This window comes from Brachycentrus maculatus, unplaced genomic scaffold, assembly GCF_059751285.1.
Source record: "Brachycentrus maculatus isolate JH-2025_06_01 unplaced genomic scaffold, ASM5975128v1 h1tg000015l, whole genome shotgun sequence".
In the NCBI taxonomy this organism is placed as follows: domain Eukaryota; kingdom Metazoa; phylum Arthropoda; class Insecta; order Trichoptera; family Brachycentridae; genus Brachycentrus; species Brachycentrus maculatus.
The window spans coordinates 516,943-533,117 of record NW_028280769.1 but is presented as its reverse complement, the minus strand read 5'-3'; the positions used below and the strand labels follow the sequence as shown (position 1 = coordinate 533,117).

General features: G+C 33.2%; 1 protein-coding gene across 2 annotated transcripts in view; it reads left to right on the top strand.

The window, feature by feature from the left end:
* Nucleotides 1-16,175, top strand: part of LOC148313319 (inactive dipeptidyl peptidase 10) — a 481,738-nt gene that overhangs the window by 441,760 nt on the left and 23,803 nt on the right. For both annotated transcript variants that reach the window (XM_088264681.1, XM_088264673.1), the window contains one exon: nucleotides 7,840-7,934. In XM_088264681.1, coding sequence (XP_088120807.1) covers nucleotides 7,840-7,934 — 95 coding nt within the window. The remainder of the gene's footprint in view (nucleotides 1-7,839; nucleotides 7,935-16,175) is intronic.

The window sequence follows — 16,175 nt, the reverse complement described above, 5'->3', positions numbered from 1 at the left end:
TTTATGTATTTTTTAGCAGGGTTGTCAAGAATACAAATATTTTAAACAATAAAACCTAAAATTAGCATTCCGATAGAGTATTTATTTTAAAATCTCATAAAATTGTATCCGGCGGTTTTTTAAAGTAGACGGCACATATAAAGGAAGGTAGAGTAAAGATAATCACACAGAGAACCAGAGCATGTCGTAAACCAGGTAATAGCAATGGATCTTTGTCGAAAGATATCTCGAGGAAGACCAAAAAATTTATAGATGCTGCAAAGAGAGAACATGGTTCTAATATTGCATATAATATATATGTGTACATATACCATCTTCCTTACTCCGTCTCAACTTATCGTCTTTGTAGGCTGTTGGGGTCAGCTTTCTTCGTCCTCAGGCTGTAGGTCCTTCTATCATATACAACGTCACCTAGGTCAAGCCTTCGAATCATGTTATCTTTTTGTAGCATCCATGAATTTGATTTTTTGGTCTTCCTCTAGATGTCTTTCGAGGAAGGAAGCCTGGTTTACAATATGTTCAGGTTCTCTACGTCCTATGTGCCCATACTATCTCAATTGCCTTTCCCAATTTTTTTTATAAATGTATGTATATATATACGTATATATATATATATATATATATATATATATATATATATATATATATAAATATATATATATATATATATATATATATATATGTATATATATACATATATATATATATATATATATATATATATATATATATATATATATATATATATATATATATATATATATATATATATATATATATATATATATATATTTATTAAGACTCGTCCGTAATAAATATATATATATATTTATTACTGACGAGTCTTAGTTCTAACCTCAATGTATATTAATGAAGTATGGAAAAACAATAGAAGGGTGAAAATAGACCTCTGAGATGAATTTGAGGCAACACAATGTATGATAGATGTTCGAATGGTGACAAAAGAAAATAATATAAGGCAATATTGATTAAATTAAGAAATGTGTGTTGAGATGGTTTGGGCATGTGGAACGAATGAGTATGGAAAGGACAGTAAAATAAATTTATGAGGCGAATACACTTGAAAATATGAGAAAATGAATATTTGGCACCTCGAAAGTTTCAAATAAACTCTTCCATCACTCCTTTTAGATTTTTTCTCAACAATGCACTTAACATCTAATTTTTTATCATATTAAAAAATCCCCAATTGTTGCAACAAGTATTTATGAACAAAAATTAAGACAGCTGTATATTAAAGTTAACATTAATATTTTAGAGGTCATTAAAAATATACGCATCACATTTAAGCTCCTAAAACGGTAATAAATGTTTACTTCGAAGAATCCAATTAATGTAAATTAATACATTTATCACTGGTGTAGTAAAACCCCGAATCCTAATTACCACCACAGTTTATTCTTTTAGAATACAACCCTCTTTGTAAGAGTAGCAAGATACATCCCTTAGGAACAATCTTTTAAAAGCGGAGCCTTAATTTAAACAACTGAATGTTGTATATAAAGTTTCGCAATAAATATAAGACACTGATAATTCGATTTTGAAAAAACTTCATTGCAGTGAAAATGATGTAACTTTGTTTCAAGCATTTCGAATCATGAAAAAATAATCCGTAATAATTAAACACGCTTTCTCAATCCAACATATCGTAGTCGTACAGGAGAAAGTGACCAATTAACAAAACGTAAAATGTTCAGGAGGGCCATTTAAGTCACTTTTGCTTGGCAAGAAAATAAACGTCAATCCAGTTGGTCATTTTTAACAAGTCAATATATTCTACTTCCAAGTTTAAAATCCTTTGGGATTTTTTTCAGGGCAATATTCAACTAGTAAGAAATCAAATAGTCAATGATCACGTTTTTGTAAAAAAATGCCCTTGGTCGCTTTTTCCTGTGTGACTGCGATATATGGCTGAACTCATATATACTGTGTCATGGGAATGATTAATATATCTAGTACCGAAAATTTATGTAGTGTGGTTGTCAGTCATGGGTAGAATGATGAATGTTACACGTGTGTAAAATGATCACTTAACCAACTTATGACAGCCCTGTAAATATCCAAACATCCATGTTTTTCTTCATCTGTGTTGAGATGTCAAAAATATAAAAATTTAGTTTGTGTATGGAATTGAAGCATTGAGTTGGCAAATGAAGGATGAAAGTAGACTGAATGCAGTCAAAATGCGATCTTTCAGTGCAGCAAAACGATGTGTGTTAGATGCCCCAATTTTGATATAAGGAAAGAATGTAAAACTGAGAAGCATTATCGATAAAACTTTAAAGGTGTTTTTGCTTTTATAAAATATATTATTTAATTATTATTAAAATATGTTGTTTTATAAACTTCTTGTTTTATAAAGCTCCAAGGATGAACGTACATATGTCTATCCCTGAAGATAACAAGGTTTTTGTCAAAACTAGTTGGAGAAAAAAGCAAAAATAAAGGTGGTTAAAAAAGTTGTATTTTAAAAACTTAAAAAAGGTGAGTTGAGATTTTTATGCATGTGAATCGAATGAATAAATAAAGCATAGGAAAACAAGTTTATGAAGCGAATGTTGTTAGTAATAAAAGCAGAGAAAGACCGAGGAAAAATTAGCGTTTTTTTATTGTTTACAAATATAAATATAAAAAAAGAACAAAAAGCCTTCTTAGGACATCCAAAATGAAGACTCTACGACCCATTGCAGGCCTAACACTTCGCGACAGAGTTAGAAACTCTGAAATAAGAAATCTCCGATGTTGAAGATGTTGTGCGATGGGGAAGAGAACGAAGACGTTTCTAGAGAAATCATGTGGGAAGAACGAGTTCGGATCGAGTGGTGAGGATAGCAGCGGACAGCAGCATAAGCGGGATCAGACCCCCAGGAAGACCACCTAAACGATGGAGGGATAGCTGGTCTTCCACCTCCCAGGAGCGGACTGGAGAGTGACAGAACATAGTCCTAAAAAAATAAGAAGAAGAATAGAAGACATACACACATAATGCATATATCGCAGTCGTACAAGAGAATGTGACCAACTTATAAAACGTGAAATGTACAGGAGGGTCATTTAAGTCACTTTTGTTTGGCAAGAAAATAAACATCAATGTAGTTAGTCATTTTTAACAAGTCAGTATATTATACTTTCCAGTTTAAAATCCTTTTCGATTTTTTTCAGGGCAATATTAAGCTAGTAAGATATCAAATAGTCAATAATCACGTTTTTGTAATAAATGCACTTGGTCACTTTCTCCTGTATGACTACGATATACGTAACACTGACAAAAAAGCTTTCAAAAAGCTTTACTTTCCGATTTCTCACAACTGAAGTACATTAAAACATGGTCATCTTGAACTACCAACTTACCAGAGTAATAACTTTTGCTTAATAGACGGGCTAATAATTATTTCTTTATTGGGCCACTTAGAGCCGACCCACCCTTTAACGTAGATGTGTTAAAATATGTCTGGGGATAAAATATTTTATGAATACCCTGGCCCTCGCAGTAGGGTGTTCATAAAATGTACACCGGAGTCAATGTCGGGGAGACGAATGGGAGGAAACCCCTTGAGAGAGGTTCACAAATGGGGGTCGTGACATCTAGTAATAATGATTATTACGCTTTCTTTTCAGACGTGACAATAATAATAACGCGAAATTACCCCAGTCGAGTTAATAATGTAACACGAGTTGGCTGTAACACGTAGGAATGTAATATTAATTTAACGTGAGGTGAAATTGTAATCTAACTGTCGGGATAGGACATCAATCGGCAGATAATTGTTATGGACGAAATGTTAAGTAAACAAATTAATTCCATTAATTGATTCGGCAGTCACTTTGTGGTAAAATATATCCATTTTTAATAAATGTTTTACTTAGTAAATATCACTATAGTGGTATTTACTAAGTAAAACATTAATTAAAAATAAATTAATTAATGATCATTTATATATATATATATATATATATATATATATATATATATATATATATATATATATATATATATATATATATATATATATATATATATATATATATATATATATATATATATATATATATATATATATATATATATATATATATATATATATATATATATATATATATATATATATATATATATATATATATATATATATATATATATATATATATATATATATATATATATATATATTTATATATGTATAAATATATATTTATATATATATATACATATATATATATATATATATATATATATATATATATACATATATATATATATATATATATATAAATATATTCTTCTTCCTGACTCCATTCCCATGGTCCTTCTTTCATGGACAACTCTTTTTGTATCGCTCAATCTAATTTGTTGGGCTAGATTTATTAAATATAATAATTTTCATAAATAATCGTCTTTGGTTTTTTTTATTCCAGAAATGTTAAAATTATTCTTTATCTTTTATTCACATTAAAGTAAAATGGTTTACATCTATATTTTTTCATGGAATCATTTTCCTTTGAATATCCTTAAAGCCCTTATTTTTCTTTCAATAGACTCCAGTCTATGCTACATTCCGTTTTTAAAGTATTAAAAGTAGTAATTTTCAAAAGAGGAGCTTCAGAAAATTCGTATTGACCTATTTTTCTTCATATAAATATCGCTGAGTTGTAAAAAGTGGAAATATTGTGAAACCTTTTTCATTTTATTACCTTTTTTTCTTTTACAAACCAATTATTAAGAAAGAAATTAGTAAATATGCAATACATATTTTCATCTTCATAAATGATTCTTAATACCGTTAATACAAAATCATTTAATAGAAAAATAAATCTTAATGAAAATAACATTTGTTTATTTTTCACATACAACTGTAACTGTAACTGTATTTGTGTATGAAGATTTGGACAAAACAATATTGTTTAATTTTTTATTTTTTGAAAAACTTTCTAATTTAAATTAGAAAATAAATAGAATGTCCGGCAAAACGATGTTTGATATTTTTTTTTAATTACCTAACGTCCAAGTGACTCCAAAATCTAACTACGGCTTATGCAACACCGCTTATCATGACCCTACTCAGGCTCAACTTTTTAAGTTTCATAGTCTATGCCTTCTTGTGAGTGGATTTACTCTTGTTTAAAGTTACTTTAATTTCATGTAATTCATGAGTGAAAATTCTAGGCAAAAACACTCGCACGATGAATGATAGACGTTCGAGTAGTGATATGGTATAAAGAAAATGTAATTTTTTTTTGGGTTGTTTAAGTCATCAGTCATTGATGGAATAAACCCAAATTTCACAGAAAAATTGTACTTCGTGATTATCTTACTAATCCTTAAAGTAATTGTTTTATTCAAATCTATTGTTTATACTTTGGGTAAAATTTTCCTCTGAAAATTTTCTAAATTTTTTAACAAATTTCTTACAAAAGCGAAAAGGGAAATGGAGAGACGTTGAATGACAAGATGTCTGTCTTTTGAATAAGAAAAAAAGTTTTTATTAAATAAAACACACTTTTTAAATAATAAAAATTTCTTTAATATTTTCTTCGATGATTGACAATGTAAGCTTCATAATCGTTTTTGTTTATTTGTTGATAATACAGATAATATATTATTAAATAAATATACAATTTAACGATCAATTTGTTTTGGAAACGTGAAATTTGAAGTAATAAATAAGTAATATCAGATAACTTTTATCATTATTTTTTTTTAATTCTCGTTTATTCATGAATGCATATATATTGGGTTGATGCAAAAGTAATGACCGTTTTTTATGATCCCAGGTAAAAAAATAATAATTATAAATTATGAATCGTATCTTCTTTTTTATGATTCCATTGTATAAAAGATGCTTTCCCTGTACTTTCTATTCAGTTTTGGCCTAGCCAGAGTACAGTAATGACCCCTTGTATCTTTTCAAAATGTCGCTCGATAAAGTGCATTTACGTCATTGTTTACTTTATGAATTCCGTAAAGACAATAAGGGTATTGTGTATTTTGAACTCTTGGAACATGATAAGACAAGTACAGCAGAACGATATTGTCAGTAATTATCCAAATTGAACATGGACCTTCAAAACGATAGACCAGAATTGGTAAACAGAAAAGGGACAGTGTTTCATCACGACAACGCGCGACCACATGTGGCTATGATGACCCAACACAAGCTAAATGAGTTAAATTGGGATGTTATCAAGCATCCACTGTATTCTTCAGATCTTGCTCTTTCTGATTTTCATTTATTTCGATCACTGCAAAAAAAAAATGATGAAAAAAATTATTCAATAGAGCAGGTAAAAACATCTCTTACTTCATTTTTCGCATCAAAATCCACGGAATTTTATACTACTGGTATTAATAAGTTGATGGAAAGATGGGAGAAGGTTATAAGAACTGATGGAAATTATATAATTTATTAAATAAATAATATACAAAAAAAAATTTAAAAACTTTGAAATTAAAATCGTTCAACTTTGAAAATGGCTCCCTTCCTTTAAAATAACAATTGTATTTTATATACATAATCGCAGATGTTTTATTAAGCGTGTAATATTAATACAAAATTAATTCATGTTTATATTTCCCAAGTCCCTAAATTGTAAAACTAGAACAGTTAATAAGCAAGCTTGAAAATTATCGGTCCTTAGAGTTACTTTACCTCTAAAATTTAAGAATTATACAAAAATATAACTAGCTTCTCCCAAATTACTGGGCGAGATAAGACTGCAAGGGTCAGAGTATTTTCAAAGCTTACGACCTTTCATTGTCTGGTTTAAGGGGTCACGTTATACACTGTGTAATAATCTCAATAACTTCACTACGGAAATAAAAAAAAATAAACTACTATTAAATGCCATACATGAGAGTTTAAAATAATAAAATACTGTTTTTTTTTTAAATCCTCATCCGCACCCCAATGGTGCATAGGGCACTGCTTCATATGAACGCAGTGTTATCTTGATCGTTTACACATGAAGGAAAGGTGATCAGCCCTCCGATTCAGGTACCAGTCCAAGGTAATATTTTTTAATAAATATTACAGTGAAAAAATCACAATTATATTTATTTGACCCCCCTGGGAATTGAACCCGGGACCTCCAGAACAGTAGCCGAGCGTGCTGACCATTACACTACGGAGGTGGATAGCATACTGTTTTATATACTTAATTAAGTATAATCAATAAACATTGAGTGTTAGTCCGTCTCCAAGCACAAGAGCTTAGTCTCTTTTTTGGATAGGCACAGCGTAACGAGTATAAAATATTTTATGAGTATAAATGTCTATGAAATGAATTTAATTATATAAATAATTATGTAAGAATATTAATGTAAAACGTATATATTTATTTATATATATATATATATATATATATATATATATATATATATATATATATATATATATGTATATATATATATATTTATATATATATATATACATATATATATATATATATATATATATATATATATATATATATAAATATATATATATATATATATAAATATATATATATATATATATATATATATATATATATATATATATATATAAATATATATATATATATATATATATATATATATATATATATATATAAATATATATATATATAATATATATTTATATATATATATATACATATATATATATATATAAAGCCAGCCAAATGCCAGGTCGTAAACCCTGGGATTCTCAAACTTCCATCTTCATTCATATTTAAAAAAAATGGTATATATTTAATCTAAGTTGAGAAACTTATATTAAAAAAGAGTGTCTGATAGGAAATTCATAAAATATGTTTTACTAAATTTGTTTTTTTTTTCAGATACTGAACTCGTGTTTCGGGATCGATTCGGAGGCCTCGCCGTGATGAATGCAGACAACCTAACAACTAGACTACTAATGACAAATTCAACCTTTGTAAGTACACAATACATATAAATAATTACTTTCTCAAATAAAGTATTACTTAAAACCTCGTAAAGTTATGCACAGGTTGAAAAACATATTTTTATGTTTTTAACTTCATCTTCTTCAAACCATCGTCCGATAGTGCATAGGGCACTGCATCATATAAATTCAGTATTATCTTGATGAAGAAAGGTGTCCTCCGCTTCAGGTACCAGTCCAGGGTAATATTAAATAAATATTAGAGTGAAAAATCTCGTATTGTTATTTGATCTCCCCCCTGGGAATCGAGCCCAGGACCTTCAGTACGGCAGCAGAGCGTGCTGACCATTTCACTACAGAGGCGGACAAATGACAAAAAAAAAATAGAAAAACGTGATACATCCAAAAGTTTTCTATTATATTTTCTTCTTCCTTTTCCTTGTATTGTAAAATTGATTCGAACAATAAGACTCATTACAAGAGTTCATTTGATTTCCCCTGGGAATCGAACCCGAGACCTCCAGTACGGTTGCAGAGCGTGCTGACCATTACACTGTGGAGGCAGACATGTAATATAACAGGCAGTCATAGGATATTACACGTTTTCGGTGGTACTAACGGAAAACTCTATTTTATTCCGATAACAAGAAAACGTTATGTATTCGATCGTATGTTAATGACCTATGTGCTCGAAACATTCATTATCTTGAAGGCCATTTCTACAGACAAGACGGACAAAGTAAATATTAGCGTATAGCACAATGGTGTTCCGTATAATGAAGACTAACAAATGGTCAATTTTAAACACATTAGTAAACACAGGTGACTATTCTCTAACTAACATAAAAGCTCCCGCTATTTTCCCAGGTCCGGTATTGAAACTCTTGAATTAAAATCCAGTATTCGGACCTCACATACAAATGAAAGCGTTTCTGCTGAATAAAAAGCTTAGCTGATCTCACCATAGACGTCTCTAGTGAAATACTAGTGATTCAAGCACTATATTTCGAATTTGAACAATATATTTCTTCTTCTTCTTCAAACCCTTATCCGCACCCCAATGGTGCATAGGGCACTGCATAATACAAATGCAGTGTTATCTTGATCGTTAACACATGAAGGAAAGTTGATCAGCCCTCCACTTCAGGTACCAGTCCAGGGTAATATGGAATAAATATTACTAAAATAAATAAATATTACAAAAAAAAATCACTAATTTTTATTTGACTCCCCCCTGGGAATCGAACCCGGGACCTCCAGAACGGTAGCCGAGCGTGTTGACCATTACACTACGGAGGCGGACAATATATTTAGAAGTTCCAAAAATTTATTAGTGTGGTTGTCAATCATGGGTAGAATTAATGTTACACGTGTGTAAAGTGATACTTTAAACCTGCCTATGACATTCATAAGCCTCGTAAATGACCAGACTTCCATATTTTTCTTCAGCTATCTTGAAATGTCAAAAAACAATACTCTTGGCTTTCATTCGGACCCATACGTTAAAAAACTTTTCTTTTTTAATGTAATATCGGTATTCAAGGCCCAGTATTCGATTAATCTAAACATATTTTTTATTCTCAATATTATTAATATTTAAAGCATTTACTTTGTGGTTAGTCATTTTTACTTATTTATTTTTTTACAAAAATGTTCATAAAATTAGTATATAACCACTCACCGAGATTTTTACGTCTACCGGTTTCGAGACGTACCCGTCTCTTCGTCAGGACAATCACTAACACAGCATGCAAACAATACTACCCTTCACCACCATGGCACCATTTACACACTCAAAACTACACAAAATGTCTACCACATGCGATTTTTGGTCGACCCGAAGACCAACATGCACTATAGTTTTCAATACAGACATGCGTTACGAGCCGAGGTTAAACGTGCAATAAAATTAGACCTGTAATCGAATCAACTTATATACTCGTAGGATGAAAGGAGTGGGCGGGGTTCGAATTGGATACTGACGAATCGTGCTTAACCGATGTCGAATCAAACAATGGACTATATGTAACATAATTTTTGTTTAACCCAGGTGACTCTTGACGTAATCGATTTTTTGTTTTACAAAACCGTTTTTGCATTGAAAAAATAAGTTTTTCATCAAAATAATTGAAAAAGAGTTATTGAAAAGTAAAAAGTTAGTAAATATTAAGAATAATTAATATACATTCTATAAAACAAAACAAAATCCAATATATATTCTGAAAAACATAAGTTTGAAAATGGGCTTACTGAATATTGCTAGTAGAGACTTCGTCGTGCATTTTTTTATAATTATTATTTTTTTTAAATAAAACTCTCATGATTTTTGTTTTTCCCAGAAGGTACGTAGGCTGTTCAATTAATACGTAGATTGACGTCATAAAACAAAGTGTGCTTTATTTAGAAGTCACATTTATGGGTCCACTTCAAAGTATTCACCTCCCCGACGCAATCGGTATACAATTTTATATTGTTTCACATTCTTAATAAATTTCGCAACTTAGTTAAAAAAAAAATCTCTGCATGAGCAGATCTGTCAGGAAGCCTAGATGCTTCTGTATCAGATCTGGGGATGTGGTGGGACAGCTTTTAATGACCTCCCCGACGCACACACTTATCCCAACGGTGTTCCCACTTTTGGAAACAGTCCTACAAAGCTTCTTTTGTGATGTCTTCAGCTCCTTCGTCGCGTTTGCCTGAAGGCAAAGATCTCGGACCTTCAAATTCAGAATTCGAACGTCCGCGCTAGGGGTCAGACGTGTTTCCAAGGGGATTTTTATTTTTGGGAATATAAATTAAAATTCAATTTTTTTGGGCATATGTTGAAAAAACTATAAATATTTTTTTTATTTATATTTGAAGCACTAACTTTGTGGTATTCCATTTTATAATTAAAATTTAACTTTGTTTTAAAATCACCATAAATATTTGATTTTAACTTAACTATCATGTCTTTCAGTTTCGAAACTAAGCGCTTCTTTATCAAGACTGATTAATACTAAAACACTATCTACTTCAACAAAAATCATAATATTCTGACGGTTAGTTAATCATTTATTTTTTAAAAAAATTAAATATATTAATTATATATTCTTTTAACTCCTTGTCTTGAGAGTGAGCTATAACATAGGGGAGGTCACAATAGTCCTAAAATAGTCGCAGTGATATAAGAGATGCGAGATTCTTTTACCTCATAGTAAAAAATATCTAAAATTTGCCTTACCTTTCAATTGCTCTTTTCTTTTCAAAACCATGTATTTATTTCGAAGAAAAAGTTTTTTTTTCAGTACAAAAATGGTATATTAAGCAATAAAAAAATTTATTGCATTGAATGTTACCTGGGTTTTATTTAAACTATAAATTTTGCATTAATTGTTTTTATTATTTTCTATTATTTCTTTGTTTGTAAATAAAAATAAAACTTGACACTGGCAGAAACATCCTTTCACTGGGTGTCTGCCAAATAAATAGTTAAAAAATGAAAATAGTAAAAATATAATTATGTTGCAATTTATAGGATAAACTAAATAACTAGCCATCACACCGCTTCCCCTCAGGGGTAAGTATTCTCAGAGAGAAAAGAACGCCATATCACCCTGCTTTTTTTTTAATTACTTAACGTCCAAGTGGCTCTGAAATCTAGCTACGGCTTATGCAACACCGCTTATCATGACCCTACTCAAGCTTCAACTCTTTCTTCTTTCTTAAGTTTCATAGCCTATGCCTACTCGTGAGTGGATTTACCCTTTTTGTTTAAAGTTACTATAATTTCATGTAATTTATGAGTGAAAGTTCTAGGCAAAAACACTCGCTATGATGTCACCATATCACCCTGTCTTTGCAAACATCTTTATTTCGTCTTAATTTCGGGAATCGTCATAAACCTTTTTCCTTTCATACGTTGACTGGCGTCATAAACCAAAATTTATTATTTTTTACGTCAGTTTACGTATTAATTGAACTGTATGTACCTGAATTTCATCTCATTCCAACTGTCTATAAATAATTTTGATATTAAAAGAGACGGTGCTTATAATTTCGTAAAAACTTGCTTTAATTAAGAAAATTAATTAAGAAATTCGTAAACGAATTTAAGTCTTCGTATTTTACGTATACTCTTGACAATTCAATTGGAATTCATCTCAAAAAATGAGAAAACTGTGACGCAAATGAGGTTTTTCAATCTGTGGGTCGCGCTATTTTAAGGATCACAGAAAATATTCGAATAACTCTGCATTTCGAAAAAGACAAAATTCACTTACAACATTTTGAGTGTGTCCAAGATAATATCTTGAAGCCTGAGTAGGGTCATGATAAGCGGTGTTGCATAAGCCGTAGTTAGATTTCAGAGTCACTTACGTTAGGTAATTCAAAAAAAAATGTCTAAGGTAAAAATAAAAACGAAAAAGGTATTTTCTAGCGTTTCTTGTGTATATGAATATAATCCTAAATGAAATTTTAGTTGATTCAAACAGTTAGTTTTAAAATTGATCGATATAATTAGAAGTTACAAGAATTTGAGTGGTGTGTTTGTCAATCATGGGTAGAATTGGTGAATGTTACACGTATAGAGTAATTACTTAAACCAGCCTATGATATCTCGTAGGCCTTGCAAATACCCAGACTTCCATTTTCTTCTTCATCTATGTTGAGCTATCAATATTTAAAAAAAATATTCGTCATATTGTATTTCAAAAAAAGTAGAATATTTTTAAAATATCCGAAGTAGTACTCATGATTCAAAGTAGTATTGAAAATCTTGTCTGAAAACTTGAGTATACATCGCGCGCGCAGACTATGACAGCGCGCCGCGCAGGCTTGCCAACTTGGCGACCAACGCACTTGCCAGTCTAAAGAACAAATAATGTGGGTAGGTTCACACTGACGGTATGTGTAGTACTTATATGATTTTTTTAATTCAAACTTTTTATAAAATACAATAAATAATCTCTTGGTCACACGTTGTTTCGGCCAAAATTTGTGTATTTTACAGAATAATTATGTATTAAAAATAGTATTAATAAATGTACGCGAGAAGAACAAAGAGACGCTGTTCAGTAAGTTTTAAATGTTACATATACTGTCCCCACCCCGTGCAACGCCTTTAAAATAGTATTTAAGGGGTGGCGGACAAATATTTGTGTGCTCAGATTAAATAAGATTCGAAACGTGTATACGCCGCGCTCGCTCTGTTTTTATATTGGTGTCTCTTTGTTCTTCTCGCCCCTTGTGTTTTGTAATTTTTGATATATTTGTGACCCTATGTTCTTTAAACTTTGTGATTTTTCAATAAATAAATGATTATCTTCATTTGCGCGTTTTCGTCTTCCCAATGACAAGTGTTCCGGTACCGTTAGCAGTAACAAATTGGGCCTTCGAGCCGGATCTGGAACACTATGGAAGCCAATAGGACTACTTCAGTGACCACCAGCATATGTTGGAGTGCGTGGTCCATGAAGGCGCGAATGGAGTATTCTGCGGGTAAAGTGAGGATCGCCAGGCAGAGAGCAAGACTCGCAAAAGAAAGGGCGGATGTTGAAAATGCACGAGTGGCGGCAGAAGAAAAGGCATTGGAAGCGGAAGAACTTCACTGTCAACTTTTGATGAAAGTGTCATCAAGAACATCTGAACGATCTGCCCTGCATCAAATTTCACAACGGGCGGATCTGTGCAGCTCAGGTCAGTCCCCGCCGCGGTCTGTGCAACCTTCGCCGCTGATATCTGTGAACCATCTACTGCTGCCGTCTGAGTACCCGCTGCTGCCAGCGAGTGGGCAGCAACTTGTGGCACCACCAATGGGGCGGAAAACAGTTCCGCTGCCTTCGCCGCCGCTAGGGCGGCAACCTGTGCTGTCACCGAGTGGACAGCAACTTGTGGTGCCACCAATGGAGCGGGAACCTGTCCCGCTGCCTTCGCCGCCGCTAGGGCGGCAACCTGTGCTGTCACCGAGTGGACAGCAACTTGTGGTGCCACCAATGGAGCGGGAACCTGTCCCGCTGCCTTCGCCGCCGCTAGGGCGGCAACCTGTGCTGTCACCGAGTGGACAGCAACTTGTGGTGCCACCAATGGAGCGGGAACCTGTCCTGCTGCCTTCGCCGCCGCTAGGGCGGCAACCTGTGCTGTCTGAATACTATGTGCTGCCAGCAAGTGGGCAGCAACTTGTGCCGCCTGATCTGGGGCGGAAATTTATAATGCCGCCCTCCTGGCCGCAACCTGTATTGCCGTCCTTGGGACCGCAATGTGTTAAGCTGACCTCGGGGCCGCATTTTGTAATGCCGTCCTCGGGGGAGCAATGTGTAGTGCCGCCATCGGGGCCGCAAAGTGTAATGCCCCCATCGGGGGCGCAATGTGTAATTCAGCCCTCGGGGGAGCAATGTTTAATGCCGCCCTCGGGGGAGCAATGTGTAATGCCGCCACCGCTTGGGCGGAAATTTATAATGCCGCCCTCCTGGCCGCAACCTGTATTGCCGTCCTTGGGACCGCAATGTGTAATGCCGATCTCGGGGCCGCATTTTGTAATGCCGCCCTCGGGGGAGCAATGTGTAGTGCCGTCATCGGGGCCGCAAAGTGTAATGCCCCCATCGGGGGCGCAATGTGTAATTCAGCCCTCGGGGGAGCAGTGTTTATTGCCGCCCTCGGGGGAGCAATGTTTAAAGCCGCCACCGCTTGGGCGGAAATTTATAATGCCGCCCTCCTGGCCGCAACCTGTATTGCCGTCCTTGGGACCGCAATGTGTAATGCCGACCTCGGAGCCGCATTTTGTAATGCCGCCCTCGGGGGATAAATGTGTAAGGCCGCCCATGGAGCCGCAACCTTTGCTGCCACTGAATGGGCAGAAAAATGTGCCACCGCCTTCGCCTCCGTTTGGAAAGGAAACTGTGCCGCCACCGCTGGGGCGGAGATTTATAATGCCGCCGATGGAGCGACAAGCTGTGCCGCTGCCGTCATCCGGGCAGCCACTAGAAGCGCTGACCGTGTTTACTCTTATAAAATTTGATCGACTAAGTAAAGTCACTTTAGTAATGTTACATTTGTTAATCGGTATAAAATTTGTTTTAAAATCATATTATAGAATTACAAAACTGTGCGAAATATAGATGACTGTAAATGATATCGATTAGTTACTCAGCGCGCCATTAACCTCATTGAAATATGGGAAAGGATACTTAAGTAGGTAAAAATTCCACTCGGCAAAGTATTATACCAATAAATACCTTCATAAATTTCCTTAAAGTAAAAGCAAAGTTTTTTTTTTATTTTTTTATCCTGAATTGTATTTCAATAATATTTTAAAATAATATAGAGATAAGAAAAAAGGTCTAAATTTAAGAGTGTGATGACGATTTATGTTGACTTAAAACAAATAACAGATCCCTTAAAGCAAGGGTGGCCAACTCGCGGCCCGCGGTCATGTAAGACGAATGTATTTTTTGTATGATCGGGTTCATCGGAATGTATTTTAAATCGTGTTTGGGTTATCAAGGCCAATCAAGTTTTTGTAATTACATAAAATGCATATATAACGGTGAAACGAAACTCAAATCTCGCACTGAGTAGCCATTGATAAAATTGGTTTTGTTTAAAAACAGAATTGGTAATATTGTTTGATTACGTATCTTTATTAATAATTTTGATTGGTAAAATTCATAAAAATGTTTATACTTTACAGATATATTTTGTTGGTTCAATGTGTATTTTCATGTCACATCTGGCCATCCACTTTGGTTGACGAGGCCTGCATTTAGTTAAAAGGGCGAAATGGGTTTCGTTTGTTATTCTATGAATCGGGGAGATAACGTGTCATGTGACACGTGGCGCGTCAAATAACACTGGACCTATAATTCAAGTGAAGTATGTTTTCTTTAGCCCTAAAAAGGGCGACGTCAGCCATGAAAACGTCAGAATTGGCGACGAAATTTAAAACGTCTCGATATATCCATCAGTATTAGTATAATTTATGACTTTTGTTTATCCACATATTTAGCTCTAGAAACAGGAGATATATTTTTTGACAAGTATTCAGAGAAAAGAGCCTCCCTGAAGTTGATTTATCGTGTATACGGACCCTTATTTGTGAAGGAAGGCATTATTTTAAAATTTTTTGTTAATGATAATGTGATTTATTTTTTGTGTTATCTGTCACCTACATATTTTGAAATGTTTATTGATAACACTCGAGTGAATTTCAGTAAGGGAACCGTTTGGTGAAACCGATTGGTTTCACGGAGGGGAGTGTTTCGGCCAAAATTTGTGTATTTTACAGAATAATTA